We start from the raw sequence: 21,232 nt of genomic DNA on the forward strand, positions 1-21,232 counted from the left end.
TCTCAGCATGTATTTGAACAGGATTGATATTGATATGTTCCTCCAAATAGACCTGTGAATATTTTACACCTGAGTTACTAGCATGGAGGCTGATACGGGCCTATGACAACACCCTCAATGCCGGGCTAAGACACGGTCACGAATCAGCGCGGTGTGTGTCCGTTGTTAGAAACGGAAGATAAGGGTACGCCTTTATACCCCTGTACATGCTCAGATATGAGTTGTACGATGCCCGAATACCAGCCTGTAGCTTTTGCCAGAAGGCGCGTGACGCCATATCCTGCGAAAGTAAGTGACTTGTGGACTTGGTGGGGTTCGGTGTCATATTGATTGTCGCGGTCCAGTTACATCCACGACCTTGAGGCACAAGTTGCATGGCTAGTCTGTTGTCCAGGAACATGCTCCGGGGGTCGATGTAGACGGAGGGCAGAGCCATCAACGTATGGTCAATGGCGCTAGGACGCTTGAATCCCCTCGTTCTCTTGAAAGAGCTGCTACTACCACTAGCCGAGGTCATAGCAAGGGTGACACTTCACTGCACGATGTCACCGACCAGATTGGGCTCGTCTCAGTCAGTCAACGGGGTAGACCTCCGATACCTGGGTCCGTCTAGCAGGTTACTCTTCACGAGACTTGTCCTAACAGGTCTGGGACGGAAGGTTCAGATGGAAATTTCTCATACTCCTGATCCAGAAGCAAATGATAAATCTTGCGGTTCCGCCTGAGTTACTCGATGCCCAGCCAAAGGAACTCCCATCAAACTCGAGACAGCGCAATGTTCGAGTAGTCACCTGTCTGTCTTTGAGTCAGGGAATGCGGCTATAATCTTCTGGTGCATCTACACTGTTGATCGGGTGCTGAGTGCTCTATTGGGCAGGCAGATTGGGTTGATGGATGAGCAGTGCGAGTTGAATGACCAGCGCAACCCACCTATTCGAGCTATCAAAATTCAATACTGAGATCAAATGCGTCCTATACTGCGTCGGCCGACTCTATGCCCCATACTCCCAACTAGCCATCACAGACATTGAAAACTGGCAAACCAACATCCAACGCCGTCTCCGCCAATGAAAGTCCATCCAATTGGACCACTCCATGAATTGAGACTTTCTCGATACCCGATTTCTAATCTGCAATTACACTACGATATTCAAAGTTTTACTTGATCCAAACTGGTAGGGCAGACCTTATGTAAACGCGCGGGTCCCTCGTGACGGAGAACCCGACGTCGCAAATAATCCCATCCTTCCAAGTCCACAGAGTATCAGCAACTGACGGAAAGAGAACGCTAAAACTGAGGAAGAGAAAGGGCGGGCTTTTCTTTCGAATGACACCATTGCTGTGAGGCTACATGTTGTTCTGCTGGTTGGTCAATATGAGCAGGGATCGGCCAGCCCACCGGACCTCTTGAATGCTATGCCGACACTTTCATGTCCCCTTTGACGGAGAGGCATATTTCAGTTCCATAAGGCGAGAGGAGAAACGGATGGACGGGTATTCCGGCCCCAAGGACGGGTCTTCCGCGAATAAGGTCTATAAATGCGTCATTCTGTCGTCCCTTCGGCTCCCTACATCTTCCCATTCCTTTACACACTTTACTCTCTCAAGGACCTCAATATGAGCATCACATTCGACGTCTTCCGTGGTTCCCCTGAGGGCAGGGTTATTGCCGACACTGTCACCAAAACCCTCGAGCACAATGAAGTCTTTATCGAGACCATGGCTTCTGGCATATGCGGAACGGACGAGCATTTCTTGAAGAGCAACCAGGTCCTCGGACATGAGGGCGTTGGCTTCGTGAGAGCTGTTGGTCCTGGCGTGACCTCTGTGAAGATTGGAGATCGTGTTGGATTTGGATTCACACATAGTATCTGCTCTACTTGTGATAACTGCGTCACAGGTACCGCCCCCCATCCCTCAGCAAGTTCGGTAGTTGATATACTAACACAACCCAAAGACTGGGACCAGTGCTGCCGAAACGTCAAACAGTACGGCATGAACGACTTCGACAACGGGAGCTTTAGCTACGGCGCCGTCTGGGACGCCAACTGCGTCTTCCGTATCCCAGATGGACTCGACTTTGTGCACGCTGCTCCGTTGATGTGTGCCGCTGCTACGGTTTGGACTACCCTGACCAGATACGGCATGCGTGCTGCAGACCGCGTGGGCATCATGGGCGTCGGTGGTCTGGGTCATGTAGCTATCAAGCTAGCTGCTGCGCTGGGATATTACGTCATTGTGCTTTCTACCTCTGAGATGAAGAGGCAGGAAGCTATGGAGTTTGGTGCGTCGGAGTACCATGTATTTCGTTCGGGTGGAGCACCGCCGGAGGGATTTCGGCCTATAAAGCATCTGTTGCTCTGTGCGAGTGGGGATGTTGATTATTCTTCGTTAGTGTTCTCTCTTCCTGGATGTAGAAGGGAACATGGCTCACTTGGGTGTTTTATAGTCTGTTGACCCTTATGGATACGCCCAGTACCATCTACCCATTGACCGCTACGTTTGAGCTTTCGAAAATACCCACGTTGGAGCTATGCTTCAAAGGGATTCGTATTCAGGGCTCCTTGGTCGCCTCGCGGAATAGTATCCGTACCCTTCTTGATTTTGCTACCAAGAAGAACATTGCTCCTACCGTCAGGACCTTTCCGTTGACCATTGCCGGGATCGAGGAGGCTATGAATATTCTGAGGGAGGGCAAGATGCGGTACAGAGGTGTGCTCGTTCGCAACGAGTAACCAGGTCATATCATAAAGCTGGTCATGTACCTAGATGGTTTATCATATTGGAGAATGCGATCCCTCCAGTTCTTTGCTTCCCCTTCCCGTATCAGGGTAGTATTCCGTACGTATATTCTACAAACTAACAACTATCTTCTCCGCGGAGACACCCTTCCCCCATTCGTCAATCCCCATCTGAATGGCCTCGAGTCCCTTTCCAACCATCCGCGGCGCTGGAGCAGCAACAAACTTGCCCTTCTCCAGCGCCTGCGGCAAGTAATCGTTGTAAACTGCACCACCAACCTCATTATCCTTGATACTGACTGCATAAACAAACTTGACCTCCACTTCCGTCTTCAAGTCCTCAGATACAGGCCACACGGTCACAACAATCACGCGCGTTTGCAGTTTATCCAAGACAGCCAGACAATTCTGCAACGCACCTCCCGTGTGAATGGTATCGTACACACCCGCAAGTTCCTTTCCCTTCAATGCGGTAACGAGATCCCCGACAACCGTCCCAATGCGATAATCAAACACCACACTCGCACCTAGCGACCTCACAAGATCAAAATTCCTCGGCGACGCCGTCGTAACAACTTCATACCCAGCCGCAACGGCCAACTGAATCGCATTCACCCCAACACTCGACGCACCACCCCAAACCAACACCGTCTTCCCCGTCTTCACCGGCTCAACACTCGGCAACCCCAGCCCCAAAAAATCTCTCTGAAACAACCCCGCTGCAGCAGTCGATACCCCCAACGGTAACACAACCGCCTGTTCAAACCCCAGACTCCCAGGAATCCGCGCCGCCACATTCTCCAACACAGTCGTATACAATTGAAATGCACCATCCTGCGGTCTTTGCGTCGCCATGCTCATTGCGTGCGCGAGGACGCGATCACCGGGCTTGAAGTTCGTGACGGAGGAGCCGACTTCGGCGACTGTGCCGGCGACATCGTGGCCGAGGATTGCGGGGTAGGTTAGGGGGAATGTTGCTTTCGTTTGGAGGTGCCAGTCGATGGGGTTTATGGCGACTGCGGCATTGCGGATGAGGAGTTCGTTGGGGCCTGGAGGGGTGTAGGGTGCGGTTTGGATGGAGAGGGGTTTGGTTTTGGGACTGGGGAGCCAGGCTGCTGAGTTGATGGCGGTCATTTTTGGTTGGGTAGAGGACAGAAGACAGAGACGATGGTTGATGGGCTATCTGGATAAGACTTCTGTATTTTTAGTCAAATCCGGAGTTATTCTGTAAGCCAGGCACGGATTTCACGGTATCTCCGACGAATCTGCAGACCCATAAACCGCACCCACATCATTTTAGCGCGTAAGCATCTTGCATTAGCGTAGTCAATCATCCAATAACAGCGCTCTTATTGATAGCTAAATCTCTTAGCCTACCCACTTACCAAATAAGGAATCGATTACCAATGGCGCTTCAAAGTCAGCAAGTTGCATAAACTACAATCGACCCCATGCTGATTTTCCACACATCTTCGTTGCAATTTGATCCTGCTGTCAGCTGAGCGTTTTCTATTATCACAATGATTGCTCAAAGAGGAAATACAGACGCGCAGGTACAGTCCGGGCATGTTAATCCGCGAGATCAGATGCGGGACCCCGAGGATGATTGGAGGGGGATTATAGATCAGAAAAAGAGGAGAAAGTTGCAGAACCGACTGAATCAGAGGGCGTATCGTGAGTTTTATGCACCTTCTAGAATAAATGGCACTAACATGGAACTAGGTTTAAGGAGAAAAGGAATCAGCCTTCCAGAAGAAAACCCCACCAGTCTATCCCAAGTAATCCCATTCAACGGAAACAAAGAAGAAGAAGAAGACATCCTCAAATGCGCCCATGCCCCACCAAACGCCCTAGCCTTCCAGCGCTGGTTCGAAGCCACGGTCCGTCACAGCTACCTCCACGGCAATCCACAAGTGGAACACTTGATCAGCCTTAGTCGGCTGAATGTCCACCGCGCTATTAACGAGAATATAAAGCTACTTGGGATGAACTCGGATTGGATGAAAAGTGATGATTCTGTTTCGATCTTTAACCTCCTTCAGCCTGTAGCTGGGAACGGGACTGGGGAAGAGAGTATTCCCCCGAGTTTACGGCCAACGGCTATTCAGCGGACTGTCCCGCATCATCCCTGGCTGGATTTCTTTCCGTTTCCGCGAATGCGTGATCTTTTGATTCTCGCCTGTGCTACTAACAGTGATTTTGATGATGATGAACTATGCCATGATCTTATGGCATTCTGGGATACGAGAAATACAAATGCGACATTGTTTGTGTGGGGATCACCGTGGGATCCGTCGAATTGGGAGGTGACGGAGGCGTTTGTGAGGAAGTGGGGATGGTTGCTCAAGGGATCGGGGGAGTTGTTCGTTTCAACGGGGACTTGGAGGAGGAAAAGAGGGGAGAAAACTTTGGACTGGGGGAGTTATATACAGAGTGCAGATACTGTAAACCCAAGTATATGACTTACTATGGCTTTAAGACTGTTGTTACAGACAGAGAATAATCAATCCTCCGCAAGCCGAATCATGACCTTCGTCTCCAGATGCCTATCAAACCGCTCATATACCCCGGTACCTCCTCAACCCCAATCTCACTGCTAACAATAAGCCCCGGCCTTACCTTCCCGCTTGCAATCAACTCAACCAGCGCCGGGGCCGAAGGCAGCACATCCACAGCTCCACTACGCATACTCAACCCCTTGTCAAAGAATTCTGAGATGGGAAACTCAATTGTCGGCGACATAGTACTTCCGGGAGGCATTCCGCTTGAGTTCCCGGGTGCAGTGAACTAGCCTATTAGTCCGATACCGCCTCCTTGCGCGGTCACGGAGACCATGCTGTTGGTGACGATATTTTGCTCGTGTTTGAGGTCTGCGTTAACGGCTTCGTAGCCGATGCAGTCGATGCTGCGTGTTACGCCTTTTGATTCGTAGTCCAGTATCTGCCCTACGGGATCAGAGTCCCGGAAATTGATAGGTATTGCACCAATTGATTCTGCCATTCTCAGACGCTCGGGAACGTGGTCGACTGCATACACTGCAGATGCCCCGCGGAGTATGGCAGAGTATGCGGTTAGGAGGCCAACAGGGCCGGAGCCAAATACTGCGACTGAATCGCCGGTTTCAAAGTCGGAAAAATCGAGGCCGGCCCAGGCTTTGGCGAAGATGTCGCCCACGAGGAGGTAATCGTTGTCTAGGGTGTTCTTGGGTGTCTTTCGTGTCAGGGATAGGAATTAGATTGTTATCAGCAAATGGTACGCGGACGTATTCAGCTAGCAGGGGTAGTGATTAGCTCAGAGCTCTCTGTTAAACACGGCCAATGGCATCGGTGCTACCTTGACAACCACCCCCGGCAAGCACATAATCAACCCCATACCCAAATCCCACATTTTCCCTAGCCCCAAACCCCTCGTATCCATCATAAGTCGCATCAGGAACAATAACTCGATCCCCAACATCTACAGAGCCAACCGCACTCCCAATCTCATCGACGACACCAATACATTCATGTCCCATGATCCACGGGACGGTCCCACTCCCGTATACCCCGTGGTAAGTGTGGAGTTCTGTTCCGCAGATAGCGGCTGTGGTGACTTTTATGATGGCGTCGGTTTGGTTCTGGATGGTGGGATTTGGGACGTCAGTTACGTTCATTTGGAAAGGGATTCCTGTCCAAAGGACGGCGCGCATTGCTGTGTTTAGGGACATCACCGTTGTTTTGGAAGAGGATAAATGTGCCTGGAGTCAAATGTGGAAAATGGAGGTTTTTAAAAGGTCACAATATACTTAGTTTTCCTTAAAATAGCCATCATGGCTGTCAACCGTGCTCTGGGGAAGCTTGAAAGTACTCCTAAGTACTAATCATTGGCATTCAACGTTGAAAATACACCAGGCAGCATAGTATTATACTTTGTAATACAAATTTACGAAGTAATGGAGAAATATTGCCATGGTGCTGGAGACCAAACCTGGCTTGGCCGTCATTTTCACTTCCGTCTCATTCATGTGAGATGCACAATCGGGACTTTAACGATAATCCTGTCTCTGGTTGTATCAGAAAAGGGTGATACCCTTATGTATGTATTCATCTATTCATCCCGATAAACAGGTTTCCGAAATGCTCAATCTATGACTTCAACAAGTTAACTGCTAGCATACATGAAGCTGTGATATAGTTATACAAAGCAAGCTCCGAGTTCCTCCAGAACAGCTACAGCAAGCCGCCTAGGCATGATCAATAGGCGAAGGGCCTGCTTCGATAGGATAGGTGAAGACATAGTTAGGACCCTTTGCCATAAGGCCATTCGCACCAGGACGCATCTGGGACGCAGGAAGCCAAAGCTTCTTGTCAGCCGTAATCCACATAAAATCAGTCCAGAGCAAATCATCGTCCTGAACGAGAATCGTTGCGCGACCCTCAAGGGTGACATTCCAGATGGCGAGCAAGTTGGTGTCGCTAACATAGATGTTACCGTTTGCGTCGATCGTGGTACCGCCAGTACTGGGAGTCAGGGCGAAGGGCTCAGCGTAGTCTCCAAGAGTCGTTGCCAGGGTGGCGTTTGTCAGTGTTGCGTCGACATAGGCTGTTTTGACGCGGTAGAGACCACCGTTGCAGGGTTGATAGTACAAGTAGTTGCCATCGGGGGAGACTCCGATCTGGTCCAGACCAACTTGAAGGGTGCTGCCTGAGGGACTGTATCCGGGGACCAGCGTGCCGTTGTACATCATGGGGTACCAGGCCGTGGCTGAGTCGTCATTAGCAAGCACGCGCTTGCCATGGCCTGTGGTCATGTTCAGCACCAACAGCGCGCCAGCCGTGTCACTGAGATAGGCGACATCACCAGCCGGATTGAATCGCACATCATCAATGCTGCTGCTTGACGCAATGATGCTATCCAGGTAATAAAGCTTATCAACGGCGTCGGTCGTCAGGTTCACCCCAACCAGTTTGGAAGAACCATTAACCCCCTGCGATCCACCATCAACCAGCCAGTATCTTCCATCAGGTCCAATGCGCGCACCGTCGATACTGACAAAGGTCTGTCGAGGGTTCGAGTTCAGGTTGCTGGAGTTGTAAGAGTTCCACGCAGCATTCGGATAGAGTCTCGTCGAGTTGTCGTTAAGCAGCTCGACAGCCTGCGGAGGGTCGCTCGTGGAGTAGCGCTGTGAGAGAAACTTGCGGCCGTCGGATGAGATGCTGATACCCTGAGTCGCGCGGCTCAAGGAGTAGGTGAGCTCAATGCCTGGGCCAAGAGCTGATACTAGGGGAGTTGAAAGTCCCAAGAGGGCAACAAAAAGACCTGCCACCATTGTGTCTCTTCCTTGCTCGATCAATTGCTATCACAAGGGACAAGCCGAAGGCCATATTGTTATATTTATACATAGTCGCCATAAAGACATTAGGGCAACACGGCTTCCAAACAAGACATACGGATCCCCGAGATATGATACGCATTCTGCAATCATCTCTTCCTGAATAGACTTAGACTCCGCAGTGGTCCATCGGAGATGTTTGAACTCCTCCAGAATAGGTGACTTATTTCGTCCTTCATCTTAGTTAATATCCGATGTAGTATACATAATTCTTCGATATCAATAGAAAGAATCTTATCTGATCAATCTTTTTTGTGGCACTCGAAAAACCGTTCATACTCCCAACATGGCGTGGTATAAAGTCACGTGACTTTGTAGTGATCATATAGTCACGTGATATCCAACGACTCCGCGACAGATATCACCAAATTGACGGTTGCTCCTCCTATCATTATCGTCTGTCTTAGACAGGTTGAACTTGTTACATCTTCCAATCGCGTATATTCGCTAAACTGCTCCTCAACTGCCTCTTCAACTTCGCCTCGTTTCCAACTTAAGTACGAACCTCAAGCTCCCCGCACCGTCACGTCACGTCCGCACTGCCCCTCCGATTGCGAATAATCCACGCACAAATACACCTCACAAACCATGAAGGATAGCAACGGCTGGGATGGAAAGCTACGGGTTGGAGCCCACGCAGAAATCACAAATCCGGAAGCTCTGGAGGACCCCGAGTATTCGGATCCTGAGGCGCCGCCTGTTGAAGAAATCGAAGCCGATGAGGGTACGTCATTGTACCTGGAATTGTGGATGGTGCATGGAGCGGGCTGACGATTCGTGCAGATTTACTTGAAGATGAGGATCCGGAGACCGACGTAGGTGCATCTTGCCCGTGCTGCACAAGGAAAGTCAAGCTTATGGGTGCTCTAGCAAATCGACCTCGTACATTCTCGCATAAGCTCGATCCCCGCATTGCATTTGGAACGGTTTCCTAAGGTTGAGGTATGTCTCGAATCGAAGCGCATCGAAAAACAGTCAATAACAAATTGCCTGGAATAGAGAATATGCCTCCGTCAAAATCAAATCCACCGAATCACATTCCCTCCAGAAATCGCGAAGAACTTGGTCGACCTCGATCTCTACGATAACCTCATTTCGCATATCAAGGGCTTGGATGACTTCCATAATCTCACCAGTCTCGACTTGAGTTACAATAAGATCAAGCATATCAAGAACGTGGCACATCTGACGAAGTTAACGGATATTTATTTCGTGCAAAATAAGATTCAAAGGATTGAAGGGCTGGACACGTTAACGAAGTTGAGGAACCTTGAGCTCGGTGGCAATAGGATCAGGGTTCGTTTCCCTTTTTGCTAATGTGCCTCTCACATGCTGACCAATCTAGGAAATCGAGAACCTCGACAAATTAGAATCGTTAGAGGAGTTATGGCTTGGAAAGAACAAAATCGTCGAGATGAAGGTACGTGTCAATCGGAGATTACCTCAGATCTCAATGCTGATGCTTGCAGAACCTGGACCACCTCTCAAACCTCCGAATCCTCTCTATCCAATCAAACCGACTCACCAGTCTTGCCGGCCTCTCCTCCCTCAAGAAGCTCGAAGAACTCTACGTCTCCCACAACGCCATCATAGATCTCAGCGGTCTAGAAAACAACACTTCCCTGCGGGTGTTTGACTTCTCAAACAACCAAGTTTCCAAACTCGAACACCTATCCAGCTTGGAGCAATTAGAGGAACTATGGGCGTCGAATAATCAATTATCGAACTTCGACGAGGTCGAGCGCGAGCTGAGAGAGAAGAAGAATTTGGAGACGGTTTACTTTGAGGGTAATCCGTTGCAAACAAGAGGACCGGCCGTATATAGGAATAAGGTGCGGTTGGCGATACCGCATATTAAGCAGATCGATGCTAGTAAGTTGCTCTCTTTTCTTACTATTTGGTGATGGATAGTTTGCTGACTTGAATAGCATTCGTGCGCGTATGAGCTTATACCTAAGCATCTGATGTCTCGACCAATGATACGAAATACTTATTACATTTATACCCTAGCTTCATGTGTAATTTAGCTCTTCGGGATCTGAGAGTCGAGTTCTTTCGCAACGTAGAGGACGAACTGTCGCGTAACTATTTACATATCTCCCAGTGTAGGAAGACCTCATCTCTGCATCCCATTCGCTGCAGTTATCCTCTCCTCAGGCCGAAGCATCAACGTCATCCTAAACATAGCAGCCGCCGCCTCCTCTCCATTTTAGAGTCTCCCTGCTGCACCCCATCATCAAACCGGTACTGCAATGGCCTACCCACTTCACATATTAAGGGTGCTTCAGCCGCCTAAGTAAACCACTCCAACCACGCCTCCAATTATACTACCATTCATCAGGTAACTTGCCCATAGTCTCAATATGCTCCCAAATCATATAGTCGTCAGTAGGATTAAACCACTCAAACGGTGCGTATCCAATACAGCTAGGCTTCGGTTCCGTCAGGTGTTCCAGGTAAATAAATCCCAGTCTTTCGTTGTCCGGTCTGAAGCCTTGGGTCGATACGAGCTCTTATACTCCATTGGTAACATGCGGAAGCAATATGTACCCACGAGCGTGTATCGTAATCATATAATAGACGGCATGGCATAGCGTGGTACAGTGCGTTACCGTCATGAAAGCGGCAATAACCCACTCACTGAGCTCACCATCCTTCACCCTCCCTTTGTAGCACTCCGTCTTTCACCTTTCCCAGACGAAGACGAGCCATCATTACTACCATTCTCAACCTTCTCCTCCGCCTTCAACCCCTGCTCATACATTCCCCACAAAGACGTAGCCCCCCACCTCTCATTCTCCACAGAAATCCTCTTCTTCCCCTGTTTCTTATCCAAGAACCCACCCGCCAGATCCCTAAGTGGAATCTGCGTCGAATTCACCAAATCCCGATACTGGGTCGTATCACGGTCGACTTCGAAGTAACTGTGGTAGGGGTTGCGCTTTACGGCGGACTCGTGGTTGTGGTGGGATTTCTGGATGCGACAGTTGAGAAAGCGGGTCCGCGATTGCTCCGGGGTGGAGAAGGGAGGATTGGACGTAGGTATATTTGTGGTTGTAGTTTTGTTCAAGTTCGCTTTCGCAGGTGGGAGAGGGATAGTCAACGGCGATGCCGCAATTGCGCGAGAGGCCGCATCGCGGGTTTCGAAAATCGCGACGGTGTGGCGGGCATGTGCTGGAGAGGAGTTCTTCGCGTCGTACTGTTTGGATCCGTCCTTTTATATTAGCCAGTGTCCAACTAGAAACTACTGTCAACATTGTAGAAGGGATATATACCCATAGGTTGCGAAAGGTGACAACCTCGCCGAACTTCTGCAACGCCGCAAGGACCTGTTTGCTCTCGGTCAGTGAGCGAGGTATTGGGTCTGTCGTAATGTGCACAGCCTGGGCTGCGAGTCGTGAGAGGGGAGCGGCCATAGTTAGTCAATTGGTGTTTTCTTTAATCGCAAACTCGTGCATTCATTTGGAGAGCAGAGGATGGCATTTTCCGCCGGTCTTGGCATCCGTACAAAGCGATTGTTCTACAAGTACTGTACCAACGCACAAGGATTGAAGGTCATTACGAATTAAACATTGTTATATCCAACGAAAATGCTACAGTGCAAAAAGAAGGCATGGAAATCCAATACAGTACAACATGAACATGGTAGTTTCTCATCCCTCATGGCCCTATAATCTGCGCCCACTCCGTCAACTCCAATTCCATAACCAAGATGAATTGAAAGAAACAAATAGGGATAGTAAGTAGTAAAGTACACTTTTCGAATATTGATTATAACGTCGAAGAATTAGAGTGGTACATCGCCTTATCCTGCATTAGTATATTTCGTATTTCGTATTAAACCGCCTCCACGATGTTCTCATTATAGGAGGAATTGGCATGATCGGGTCCTGCCCCATGCATGCCGGGGTCAGTAGAAACCATCTTCTCCAACCATTCCGGCGGCACAAGACCTTCAAGCCCGTTGACCTGGTGCGATGATTCACGGGATACCGGCACTTCATGGTCGGAGGGCTGGAACTGGAGGTGGGTATAGCTGCTCGTTCCAACGTCACCGGGGATCGATGTTGATGGGGCGCCCCACGACGCATGGTGATGGCCTATATCATCAATAGGCTGCGAGAGAATGCTGTTCAGGTACTTGCTGCTTTCATGAACGTTGCTGACAGGGTGTTGGGAGTGGATGTAATGGCTCTCATGGCCCATGCCGTATCCCGTAAGGTGAGATTGAGGTAGAGAGTAATCAGGAGCGTTCAGCATAACGGGGGCATCAGAGCTGCTGAGGCTAGCTGACTGACTAGTCTCCGATTGTTGCAAACCGGGGAAGGGATCGAGGACTGATGTCACCGCCGGTCTGTCCGCAAGGCTGTCCTCGGGTCTGCTGATGGGGTTCAGGAAGTCGAACGAGTTTGTCGTGTTGAACATATTCCCGACGATTTCTTGGGGTGGTTGGTATATATTCCAGTGGGGCTGTGGCAAGCTGTTGCCGTGAAGCAAGTCATGCGGCTGGGGAGCAGGGGCTTGGTAGACATTCGTAGCAGCAGGCCTATGCATCGAAAGCCCGTCCAGAGAAAGAGGGGGCAGATCGATCCCCGCCGCCGCTCTTGGACTGTTTGCAATAGTGCGGTCTGGCGGAGGGACCAGCTTCTTCCATGTGGTCGTCCCAACCTCGCCCGGTCGTGTTTGCCGAAATTTCCAAAGTACAATGGCCATTCTCTTTTCCTCGCCTCCTTGAGGATGGAGCTGGTTGGACATCCGTCGGTTGGGCGTTGTCGCCCGGATTTCCGTCACTGCTGTCAGAGAGCGGAAATACCGTCTTGTGCGCTCGTCAGTGGCATGGTGTCGCCCCGAATCTTCGTCCATTCGTTTATCCTGCGTCAATTGGGTAAACCGCTTCGCCCACCATGACGACTCACACAGTGGTTGCACTTGCGTTGACGAGGGGTTGGGAAGATCATGGTGAGACTCCAAGACGGTTTGTCCGTTCTCATAGATATAGGTGCTGCAGACCCAGTTTCCCATCTGCCCAATCATCGAAATATCACCCGCTATTGGGTGGCCGAAGTCCAGATTCAAATTGATCCCCAGCCGTGAACTAGGGGGAGGAAAATCGTCCATAAGCTTGAGGCTGACATCAAGCAAGATAACGTCACAGTCCAAGGCGCTGTCAGCGGAGCTAAGCGATGACAAGTACGGAAACGCGGTCCGCCAGCTCGACAGGTTTTCCAGAGGCATCGGTGGAGCCCCTGGACGGTGCCGGTCGCCTTGAAGGCGAGTGTACTCGTGCCACGCCTTGTCTATCTGGTGCGCCTGGTGAGGAGCGGTCACCCACATTTCGAAGTTGAAACCGTAGACCGTGTGGGAATTCGCTGGTTCGTGAATATTTGAGCCCAGGGTGAAGTGTGCCGGAGGGGGGAGCTCGCCAGGGTAAGGCTGCACCGGCCGCAAGGGGTCGTGGTAGATGCTGTGACTTTGGGGACGATAACTGCTTGGCACAGGGGATCGAAGCGAAGATCTCCACTGGGGACCGGTTGGCTGTGGTGTACCACCAGTGCGATCTGACGGTTGCTCTCGTACAAGTTTCTCCCCTGTAATTCTATGAGTTTCCTATTTCATGACAAGTAGACACCGACAGACTTACAGTCAGGGTCACCTTTCAGGAACGAATCCAGTACTTGCAGGTGACTGGAAACTTGCTTCCTGGTTCTGCTCTTTCCAGTGAGATTGTAGATGTACTCGGCAATAAGTTCATTGCGGCCAAGCGACCTTCCCTGCTCAGACCATTTGCGTCGTCCCATTGGAGGATTCGCCTCGAGGGCTAAGGCGTTATTAGTATAAGTAGTCCCATGTATCTGCAGGGTTAAGCAAAAACTTACCTTGTTGAAACGCATCCTCGAGTTCATCTGACCATACTGCCTCCCCGTCTTTGCCCGTGTCTCGCCGAGGCCGTGCCCTATACTCGAGGTACTTCTGAGACTTGAGGTAGCTCCTCGCCCGGCGAGCACCACCCGCACCAGGACCGACGGAATTCATTCGTCGAAGCTTCTTTGCTTGAAACCGAGCCGCTAATGCCTGCTGCTGGTGGAAGTTGGCGGGAGCGTGAACTGGATGAGCCGGGGCTGGGGGCGGATGGGGATATTTGTACGTCAGGTGTTGGAACTGCTCGTCACGGCCAGCGGCATCGCTGTGGTGTACTGCAAGGTTGTCGGAATATGACTGTATGTTGCCCGAGGTGTTCTGGAGAGCTCGATCCGCATGAGCTGCTCCAACACTCTCCAAAGCAGGCTGGTTCTGGGCCAGAGAGTCCGGGTGCCAGTCGGAAGCCATGGGGAAGCGGACCACCACCAAGGATAGTTATCCAACAAAAGAATGACAGATTCCAAGGAGGATGTTGAAAGACTGCCGGATGCTTACGGCCTGGCAAGAACGCAGCACAGTCACCAAACACACCACAGATAAAGAACGCAAATGCTTGGAGAGAATGCAAGAACTGGAAAAGAGAATGCGGGAGCGGACAATGGTGTTTATAGGAAACAGTCCTCGCCCTCGAGGAGGGGAGGGCCAAGGTAGCCCTAGTAACATTACTGGCTGGCTTGTTTGGATAGCATCTGCCCCCAAGGGCATCCTCCTCCATCATTAACGGCGCGCGCCTTCGCAACATATCGCGTCTCGAGCCCAGTGACAGGGACAGGAAGACAGTGTCCGTCCTTGCCGCGACGAATCAGGAGTCGAGGACAGGCACGATAGGGTAACCAGCGAGCAGGATGCAAGGGGCCCATTGGGGGGCACGATCCAGTTAAAAGCTGTTCGGAGATTTTTGCAATGCATGAACCGAACATCGTTTCTCTACCAGGAACAGAGCAGAAAGTATTGGTGCAGGAAAAGTGACGACGGACGGTTGCCAGGAATGCTGGTGCCGAGACGAAGAATGTCTGGAAGTAACAAAGACAAAAACATTGGAATGCAGGTTTTGCGTGTATTAGGTCCTATATTTGCTGTTCCTACTCAAGACTCGAAAGGAGAAAACTCTAGCTTTACAAAAGGCGCCTCTTGACGTTGATTTGGGTTGACGCAGTATGTGCAGTATAGAAACACGGGCCCGGTTAGGGTACGATGCAGTGCTGATGCACGATAACCGGGCCTGTGCAGGAGGCTGCACATCCAACTGACAGCGATTGCAACGTGCGGCCGACCTGCCACGCAAGGGGCCAAGGGTATCAAGTCCGTTCGACGCGGTCATGCTGGGTGATGCTCCTTTATCCGCAAGGAGTGAAGGGAAAAGGGACTTCATGTCTCCTCGTGGTCCTGAGCCCCTACGGTGAACTTCTTCCGACCGGTGCCCGTGAGCTTTTGGAGCTTGACCCTGTCCAGCTGCTCCCCTACCTTCTTTTCGATCTGTTGGATCTCCGCCTCGGGGTCGATCGCCTCCTCGTTGGCAAATTCCAACACCAGTCTCCTACCTAACAAGTGCGTGTTCTTCAATGCGTCCATAGCATTTTCCGCCTCGCGAGCGCTTACAAAGTCAGCAAAACCAAAACCACGAGCGGACCGATCGAACTTCTTGGGAACCCGCACAGAGCGAAGCTGCCCGTAGGCCCCAAAAAGCGACCTGACATCCTTCTTCGAGGCTTGAAACGGCAAGTTCTTGATGATGATCTTGGTTCTCCGTGCGGCGACCTTCTTGGCGGTATCTTCGCGCCTCCTCTCCTCCGCGGCATCCACGCCCTTGTGCGACAACCGGATCACCAGTTGATGCTGGTCAAGCGTGTAGCCATTCATCGCAGACAGGGCAGCCTGAGCTTGTTCCTTGCTTCGGAAATCAACAAAGCCAAAGCCCATGCTAAGCTTCTGTCCAGGTCGCTTGGGATCGGGCTTCGTTTTGAGCTTGGCCGAGACAAAGCCGTCCAGCGGCCGAAACGTCTCGACAAACTTATCATTAGTCGTAGCAAAGTTAAGGTTCTTTACGAAGAGAGTAGAAGTTGGCACAGATTCATCGACCTCGTCAGCCGCGAAAGTATCCGCAGTCGAGAAGCCCTGAGACACACCCTTAGGTTCAACGGCGGGAAGCTGCGAAGACGGTGGCGCGTCAAAGAGATCTTTGGGCGCTTTTTCAAGAAAGAGAATCGATTCGCCCAGTCTCCGGTACGCAAGGCCCTTGAACGCTTTCTGCGCTTCATCGGGTCTAGCGAATTCGACAATGGCTATTGTGCCGCTGGGAGGCATCAAAAGTCGGACGATCTGACCATACGGCTCGAACAGATTTCGGAGCTCCTCCGACTTGACACCATACGAGAAGTTCTTTACTAAGATGCCGGTGTTACCACGGTCTCGCCGTTTGAAAGCCTCGATGTTGACACCGTTTGCCGTGAAATAAGCCTTGGTCTCTTGGATGACATGCGTTTCAGCATGGGCTTGCTTCACTGCAGCATCTGATGACGTGGGGTCGAGGAGATCCGCTTTGGATACTCCAAGTCTCTCTGCAACTGAAGACATTACAGAATCGGCCTGTTAAAACATATTAGCATGGCGGAATGTAGATAATAAACTAGAGACACTTACGTTCATGTAAAGCGAGTTCCAGCTAAATGAGGCTGATGAAGCTTCCATCTTTCGCTTTATTTGCTTTTGCCTCTTCACCGGCAGTTTGGACAATTCCGTTTCGTCAATCTCGTATGTCTTCTTTGCGGCAGCTGGCAGTACATGCAACAAACGACCTTGGAAGATTGTTCCATCGAGGTTCTTATAGGCCTCGACAGCAGCACCAGAGTCGAAATACTGAATATAAGCGAATCCCTTGCTGGTGGACTGTCGTGTATCGAAAGCGACGTGAATCTGTGACCGTCAGTAATCAGTTTCCGAAAATCGACTTGTCGACATTTGGCAAAACAAAGTACAGAATTGCTCTTCAGATTTCGGAGCATCTACTAAAATTCTCCTTCCTGTTTACCATCATGTGCTTTTGCATCTGATGTCCCTATCAGGTTGAATCATCATTTGAGCAACCCTGGTATACGAGTACCAGGTATGGGGTGTGAGTAAAAAAAAAAAAAAAACTAACCTCTTCGATTTTGCCAAATGTTGAAAACGTTGGCTCGAGATCCGCCTCAGTGGTATCGTAGGGAAGGTTTCTGACAAAGAGACGCGCAGAGTTGCGAACATGCTCGACATTCGGATCGTGCTCTTCTGCTTGCTCTTCTGTCTGTGCCATCTCCGTGTCCTGCGGCTCGGACTCCTCGATTGCCTCCTCACCAGGCATTGGGCTCTGGTCAACGCGCGCCGTGACAGGGCTAGCAGGCTTTTCCTCTGGTTTCGCATCAAACTCTGCCTGCTCATCCTCATCCAGAAGACCAAGAAGACGGCTTGTCTTCGAACGAAGCCAATCACTGTCGGATACCGGTTCGGCCGGTGTCTCAGAAGCGTCCTGCTCTTTTTCAGCATTCTCCTCATTACCACTCTGGTCAACGACCATCGGTTCCGGTTGTGCCTGCTCCCGCTCCGTGGGTGCATGCGAGGCCTCCGCAGAGCCATCCACCTTGGCCTTCTTCCTCTGCGAAGCGGCGGCATCCTGAGAAAGATCCTTCTCGGGCTGCTCGGGCGCTGGTGCATGTTCTTCAGCTGGTCTGGGGATATCGTCGTTCGCCCACGTCTTCGTCTTTGATGGATGCTGCATTACTGAAAGATACTCTTGCAGTCGAGGATCTTGCTTGGCATGGTCCTCGTCACGTTTCCGCTTGAGGTTAGTTCCATCCGTGGAAGCATTGGCCACAGAAGCCTTGACATCTCTCTTAGCATCAGGTTTGGAATCGATCTAGAACAAATTTGGTCAGTCTCAAGACCACCTTAATCGGTCAGCGTGCACAATGGCAAAAAGACTGTAACAGAGACAAACGCAGGGCAATGACGTACAGGACGAGCAATCTCTACAGAGATCTTTGACATTTTGACATAGGTTTTGTTGAAATAGCCAGCAGCTTGCTTGGCCATCTCAGGGTCCTTAAACCCGACAAACCCGATCTTGCGCTTTGGCAAGACATGGGCATCTGTGACATGGAAGCGAGTTGCGAAGTGCTTCTTAAGCTGATCATTGGTGAATGTCGGCGGAAGGCCAGACACAAATACTCTTGAGCTCTCCATGACGAAAATTCTGAGGCACAATTATCTCTCCAGTGCCATGGAGGAGAAAAATGGAAGATGCTCAAGAGTGTTCCAAAAAATTTTTTACTTCTTTTTCTTCTGCGGGTCTTAATAGTGCCGAGGGCGGTGAGGACAAAGTGGGCATGGCCCGTGCATCGCCTCCGACAATGTTGTTGTCGCAACTCCGTCTGGCCACCATATGACGACGCTGTACGACAGGAACTGCATTGAAGATTGAAGCATATCTTGATTTCTTTGCTATCTAAACTCCATATAACTTGCTCTACGATATTTCACAAATATGGCCACGGATAAGAAGGAGAAGATGGAACGTGAGTACCAAATCAGGAGTCGCCCTTCCAGTAAACAACCAAACTGACGAATGTATAGCGCAAATCAAGTCCGTCGACATGGTAAGGAATACACTACGGCGATTTCAGAACAATAGCGCTCACTAGACAATAGACGGAGGACATGCAACAAGAGGCTGTTGAAGTTGGTATGGAAACCCTCCGGGTCGAGCTGGGTTGAGACGAACGACTAATTTCTCAGCGATCGAGGCGATGGACAAATACCACGTTGAGAAAGTAAGAGATACTCTACTTGAATGTTCATTTCTGTGTATTGAACAGGCGCTGACAGATTCCAGGACATCGCCCAGTACATCAAGAAAGAGGTCCGCACATCCCATTGTCTTCTCGTCGTTCGCGTCGCTCACAACATCACAGTTCGACTCGCGCAAGGGAGCAACATGGCACTGTGTAGTAGGAAGGAACTTTGGCAGTTTTGTCACGCATGGTGAGTTACTCGATTGGGACGAAAGCTTTCCAGAACGCCTGCTAACCACACCGTCCAAATTGCAGAGACGAAACACTTCATCTACTTTTACCTTGGGCACTGCGCCATTCTGCTCTTCAAGACACAATAGAAACACACCGACTACACACATTCAAATCTCATTCGCAAGGTCAGACGACATTGTGCCTGGTCTCAGGAGATGATATACCCCGTATATATCTCACCGCCAGGGGGAACTTATGGCGACATACTTCGATTGCTACACACACGAGCGACGTGGGGGCTATCCGCTGACTTGGCCTGGAGACGTTCTACGTTGTGGTAGCGGGTTCCCTCTATTTCGCTTTCTCTTGTTCATTTCTTGGTTGTCTTGTTGAAGCGTTTACGAATTTAAACATTCGAGTGACATGACTACATGTGTAAACGATCTTACTGCCTTTGGGTAGAGAGTTGCCATAGCCATGCAAACAGTGTGGACTCGATTTAGTCGGTTTTCCTCCATGCCAGCACATACAAGGTCCTCCATTCCTAAGCGTAAGCCCCAGTAAGATTACTCTCCCGCGAATATTGATTGCCATCTAAGCCAACCCTGAACGAACACCCATGCTCTGTAAACATAAGAATAGCATACAGTAATAGTATATAGTCAACATAGTTATGCCACGCCAAGTGCCAAGCCACAAGCGCCACACGTCACGCGGCGCCTCACAAAGCGCCTGCCTTGAGCCAACCCCTTCTTTAGTCACTAACTCCGTCCTCTGAAAAAGACGGCAAAAGTCGCTGTTGACAGAGTATCCTGAATATCAGTCTATTTCCTCACTAAGACCGTTATCGCTACCGAGTCTCGATCATGGCTATTTGCATTACGTTCGGAACGCATGGTGTGTTATTTACCGCATCCCGTTCCTGTACCTGAACTCCGTGCTCTCCACCGCGATGAGATCTATCCACTCTGGAGTACACCGTATAGATGTCTACGGAGTATTCCGTGTGTTGATGGCATGGGCTAACCGAATGTTGTGCAGAGTTCACCTCTATGCTTGAGGGATATGAGAATGTCAGGGCATATTGCTACAACTGTGAGTTGTTTATCCTTGTCCGGAGTATTCGGTACCTGAATCGGCGGCTAATGTGCCTACAGGTCAGCACTGGAATGGTCACTGTTTGACTCGATGGTGAGTTGTTCTCTAAATAAGAAAGACGACGATCTTTTATTAACAAATTCTCCAGGCCTTTTTTCACCATTTGCTTCATTGTATGCATCTCTACGTTATTGGATCTGGTAGCTTACTGACATGACCTCTCCCAAGCCCGTGATCCCTCTAGCAATGCATAAGTACAAGGTAAGTACTCCGTGTAAACCGTACATCCTCGAATCCAGTCAAGGCCATGACTAACACCCTCCAGGAAGTCACATGCTACACATGTCGATTTACCCAGGACCTGCGGTTCGTATCAATCATCGTCCCCGGAAGGAAAGGGGAAGAAAGGAACTAATATCATTCAGTGACCGGCCTGATATCACACCCGAGACAAGGCCTCCAGCAAATCTACCACCAGGCCCATATCCACCACCACAGGCTTACTATCCTCCGCCGCAAGCGACTGGCGCAGCACCAGCTCCACAGGAGCAGCCTCCTAATTACGGGTACAAGTGAGCGGATGATCATGAAGTGATCGTCTGGGTCTTTTATTTGCTTTTCGTTTCTGTTCTGTTGGCTTTTTTAATTGTGGGATTCTCGGAGTTTTAGTTTGGGATACTAGTCAATTTGATATCTTAAGGTATTCAGAGCAATCGAATTTATCTTGTAATTCTCTATATCTGGCTACCATTCCCTGTGTCCCATCGCAATATCCACAAGCAGATTAGCCGCCTCAGCAACAGGAAGCGTCCTCGGCTCCGGCATCTCATTCTTCTCTCCCAGCTTCACAACCGTAATCCGCTCCCTCTCCTCATAATCCTTAACGCCACCAGACGAAGCTCGTGTGAAAGGACGAGTTTGGCAAGAATTGAGGTTGAGGAACGGCACCTGCGACCAGCTTAAGCAAGCCCAAACTAGGCCTCGTTCAGCAAGAGCACATGCGACAATTGAATAGTATGAAAACCAATAAACGTGTCCATCATTAAAATACTAACATAATCAAATATAACCTCATTTCATTCCCCGTCCTTCCTCTTATCCCCCGT

At 50.2% G+C, this 21,232-nt stretch overlaps 13 protein-coding genes across 13 annotated transcripts; 5 read left to right on the forward strand and 8 right to left on the reverse strand.

The window, feature by feature from the left end:
- Nucleotides 1-136: 136 nt before the first annotated feature.
- ACHE_11658A (uncharacterized protein) lies at nt 137-517 on the reverse strand (the record flags this gene model as incomplete). The annotated part of the gene is made up of 1 exon (XM_043276251.1): nt 137-517. The coding sequence occupies one exon, from the start codon at nt 515-517 to the stop codon at nt 137-139; it is 381 nt and encodes a 126-aa protein (XP_043132778.1).
- A 1,100-nt stretch (nt 518-1,617) lies between these two features.
- ACHE_11659S (NAD(P)-dependent alcohol dehydrogenase) lies at nt 1,618-2,735 on the forward strand (the record flags this gene model as incomplete). Its single annotated transcript, XM_043276252.1, has 3 exons — nt 1,618-1,900; nt 1,958-2,390; nt 2,450-2,735. 3 exons carry the CDS (start codon nt 1,618-1,620, stop codon nt 2,733-2,735), a joined length of 1,002 nt encoding a protein of 333 aa, XP_043132779.1.
- Nucleotides 2,736-2,852: 117 nt separating this feature from the next.
- ACHE_11660A (zinc-binding alcohol dehydrogenase family protein) lies at nt 2,853-3,875 on the reverse strand (the record flags this gene model as incomplete). Its single annotated transcript, XM_043276254.1, has 1 exon — nt 2,853-3,875. The coding sequence occupies one exon, from the start codon at nt 3,873-3,875 to the stop codon at nt 2,853-2,855; it is 1,023 nt and encodes a 340-aa protein (XP_043132780.1).
- Nucleotides 3,876-4,261: 386 nt separating this feature from the next.
- Nucleotides 4,262-5,203, forward strand: ACHE_11661S (bZIP transcription factor; the record flags this gene model as incomplete). Its single annotated transcript, XM_043276255.1, has 2 exons — nt 4,262-4,415; nt 4,464-5,203. The coding sequence occupies 2 exons, from the start codon at nt 4,262-4,264 to the stop codon at nt 5,201-5,203; spliced, it is 894 nt and encodes a 297-aa protein (XP_043132781.1).
- Nucleotides 5,204-5,528: 325 nt separating this feature from the next.
- ACHE_11662A (uncharacterized protein) lies at nt 5,529-6,429 on the reverse strand (the record flags this gene model as incomplete). Its single annotated transcript, XM_043276256.1, has 3 exons — nt 5,529-5,951; nt 5,998-6,011; nt 6,075-6,429. 3 exons carry the CDS (start codon nt 6,427-6,429, stop codon nt 5,529-5,531), a joined length of 792 nt encoding a protein of 263 aa, XP_043132782.1.
- Nucleotides 6,430-6,963: 534 nt separating this feature from the next.
- On the reverse strand, nt 6,964-8,049 carry ACHE_11663A (uncharacterized protein; the record flags this gene model as incomplete). The annotated part of the gene is made up of 1 exon (XM_043276257.1): nt 6,964-8,049. The coding sequence occupies one exon, from the start codon at nt 8,047-8,049 to the stop codon at nt 6,964-6,966; it is 1,086 nt and encodes a 361-aa protein (XP_043132783.1).
- A 651-nt stretch (nt 8,050-8,700) lies between these two features.
- Nucleotides 8,701-10,057, forward strand: SDS22 (putative protein phosphatase PP1 regulatory subunit Sds22; the record flags this gene model as incomplete). Its single annotated transcript, XM_043276258.1, has 7 exons — nt 8,701-8,836; nt 8,896-8,927; nt 8,983-9,054; nt 9,112-9,408; nt 9,458-9,532; nt 9,582-9,984; nt 10,041-10,057. The coding sequence occupies 7 exons, from the start codon at nt 8,701-8,703 to the stop codon at nt 10,055-10,057; spliced, it is 1,032 nt and encodes a 343-aa protein (XP_043132784.1).
- A 711-nt stretch (nt 10,058-10,768) lies between these two features.
- Nucleotides 10,769-11,528, reverse strand: ACHE_11665A (uncharacterized protein; the record flags this gene model as incomplete). Its single annotated transcript, XM_043276259.1, has 2 exons — nt 10,769-11,311; nt 11,388-11,528. 2 exons carry the CDS (start codon nt 11,526-11,528, stop codon nt 10,769-10,771), a joined length of 684 nt encoding a protein of 227 aa, XP_043132785.1.
- Nucleotides 11,529-11,949: 421 nt separating this feature from the next.
- On the reverse strand, nt 11,950-14,439 carry abaA (transcription factor AbaA; the record flags this gene model as incomplete). The annotated part of the gene is made up of 3 exons (XM_043276260.1): nt 11,950-13,700; nt 13,754-13,930; nt 13,989-14,439. The coding sequence occupies 3 exons, from the start codon at nt 14,437-14,439 to the stop codon at nt 11,950-11,952; spliced, it is 2,379 nt and encodes a 792-aa protein (XP_043132786.1).
- Nucleotides 14,440-15,399: 960 nt separating this feature from the next.
- Nucleotides 15,400-18,246, reverse strand: mrd1 (RNA-binding ribosome biosynthesis protein MRD1; the record flags this gene model as incomplete). The annotated part of the gene is made up of 4 exons (XM_043276261.1): nt 15,400-16,617; nt 16,672-16,944; nt 17,171-17,920; nt 18,019-18,246. The coding sequence occupies 4 exons, from the start codon at nt 18,244-18,246 to the stop codon at nt 15,400-15,402; spliced, it is 2,469 nt and encodes an 822-aa protein (XP_043132787.1).
- Nucleotides 18,247-18,720: 474 nt separating this feature from the next.
- Nucleotides 18,721-19,174, forward strand: DYN2 (dynein light chain DYN2; the record flags this gene model as incomplete). Its single annotated transcript, XM_043276262.1, has 5 exons — nt 18,721-18,745; nt 18,799-18,833; nt 18,896-18,922; nt 18,975-19,044; nt 19,110-19,174. 5 exons carry the CDS (start codon nt 18,721-18,723, stop codon nt 19,172-19,174), a joined length of 222 nt encoding a protein of 73 aa, XP_043132788.1.
- A 720-nt stretch (nt 19,175-19,894) lies between these two features.
- On the forward strand, nt 19,895-20,702 carry ACHE_11669S (rhodopsin family protein; the record flags this gene model as incomplete). Its single annotated transcript, XM_043276263.1, has 7 exons — nt 19,895-19,925; nt 20,070-20,123; nt 20,186-20,219; nt 20,275-20,299; nt 20,355-20,387; nt 20,452-20,492; nt 20,552-20,702. The coding sequence occupies 7 exons, from the start codon at nt 19,895-19,897 to the stop codon at nt 20,700-20,702; spliced, it is 369 nt and encodes a 122-aa protein (XP_043132789.1).
- Nucleotides 20,703-20,870: 168 nt separating this feature from the next.
- ACHE_11670A (uncharacterized protein) lies at nt 20,871-21,166 on the reverse strand (the record flags this gene model as incomplete). Its single annotated transcript, XM_043276265.1, has 2 exons — nt 20,871-21,100; nt 21,151-21,166. The coding sequence occupies 2 exons, from the start codon at nt 21,164-21,166 to the stop codon at nt 20,871-20,873; spliced, it is 246 nt and encodes an 81-aa protein (XP_043132790.1).
- Nucleotides 21,167-21,232: the final 66 nt, after the last annotated feature.

Source organism: Aspergillus chevalieri, chromosome 1, assembly GCF_016861735.1.
Source record: "Aspergillus chevalieri M1 DNA, chromosome 1, nearly complete sequence".
NCBI lineage: Eukaryota > Fungi > Ascomycota > Eurotiomycetes > Eurotiales > Aspergillaceae > Aspergillus > Aspergillus chevalieri.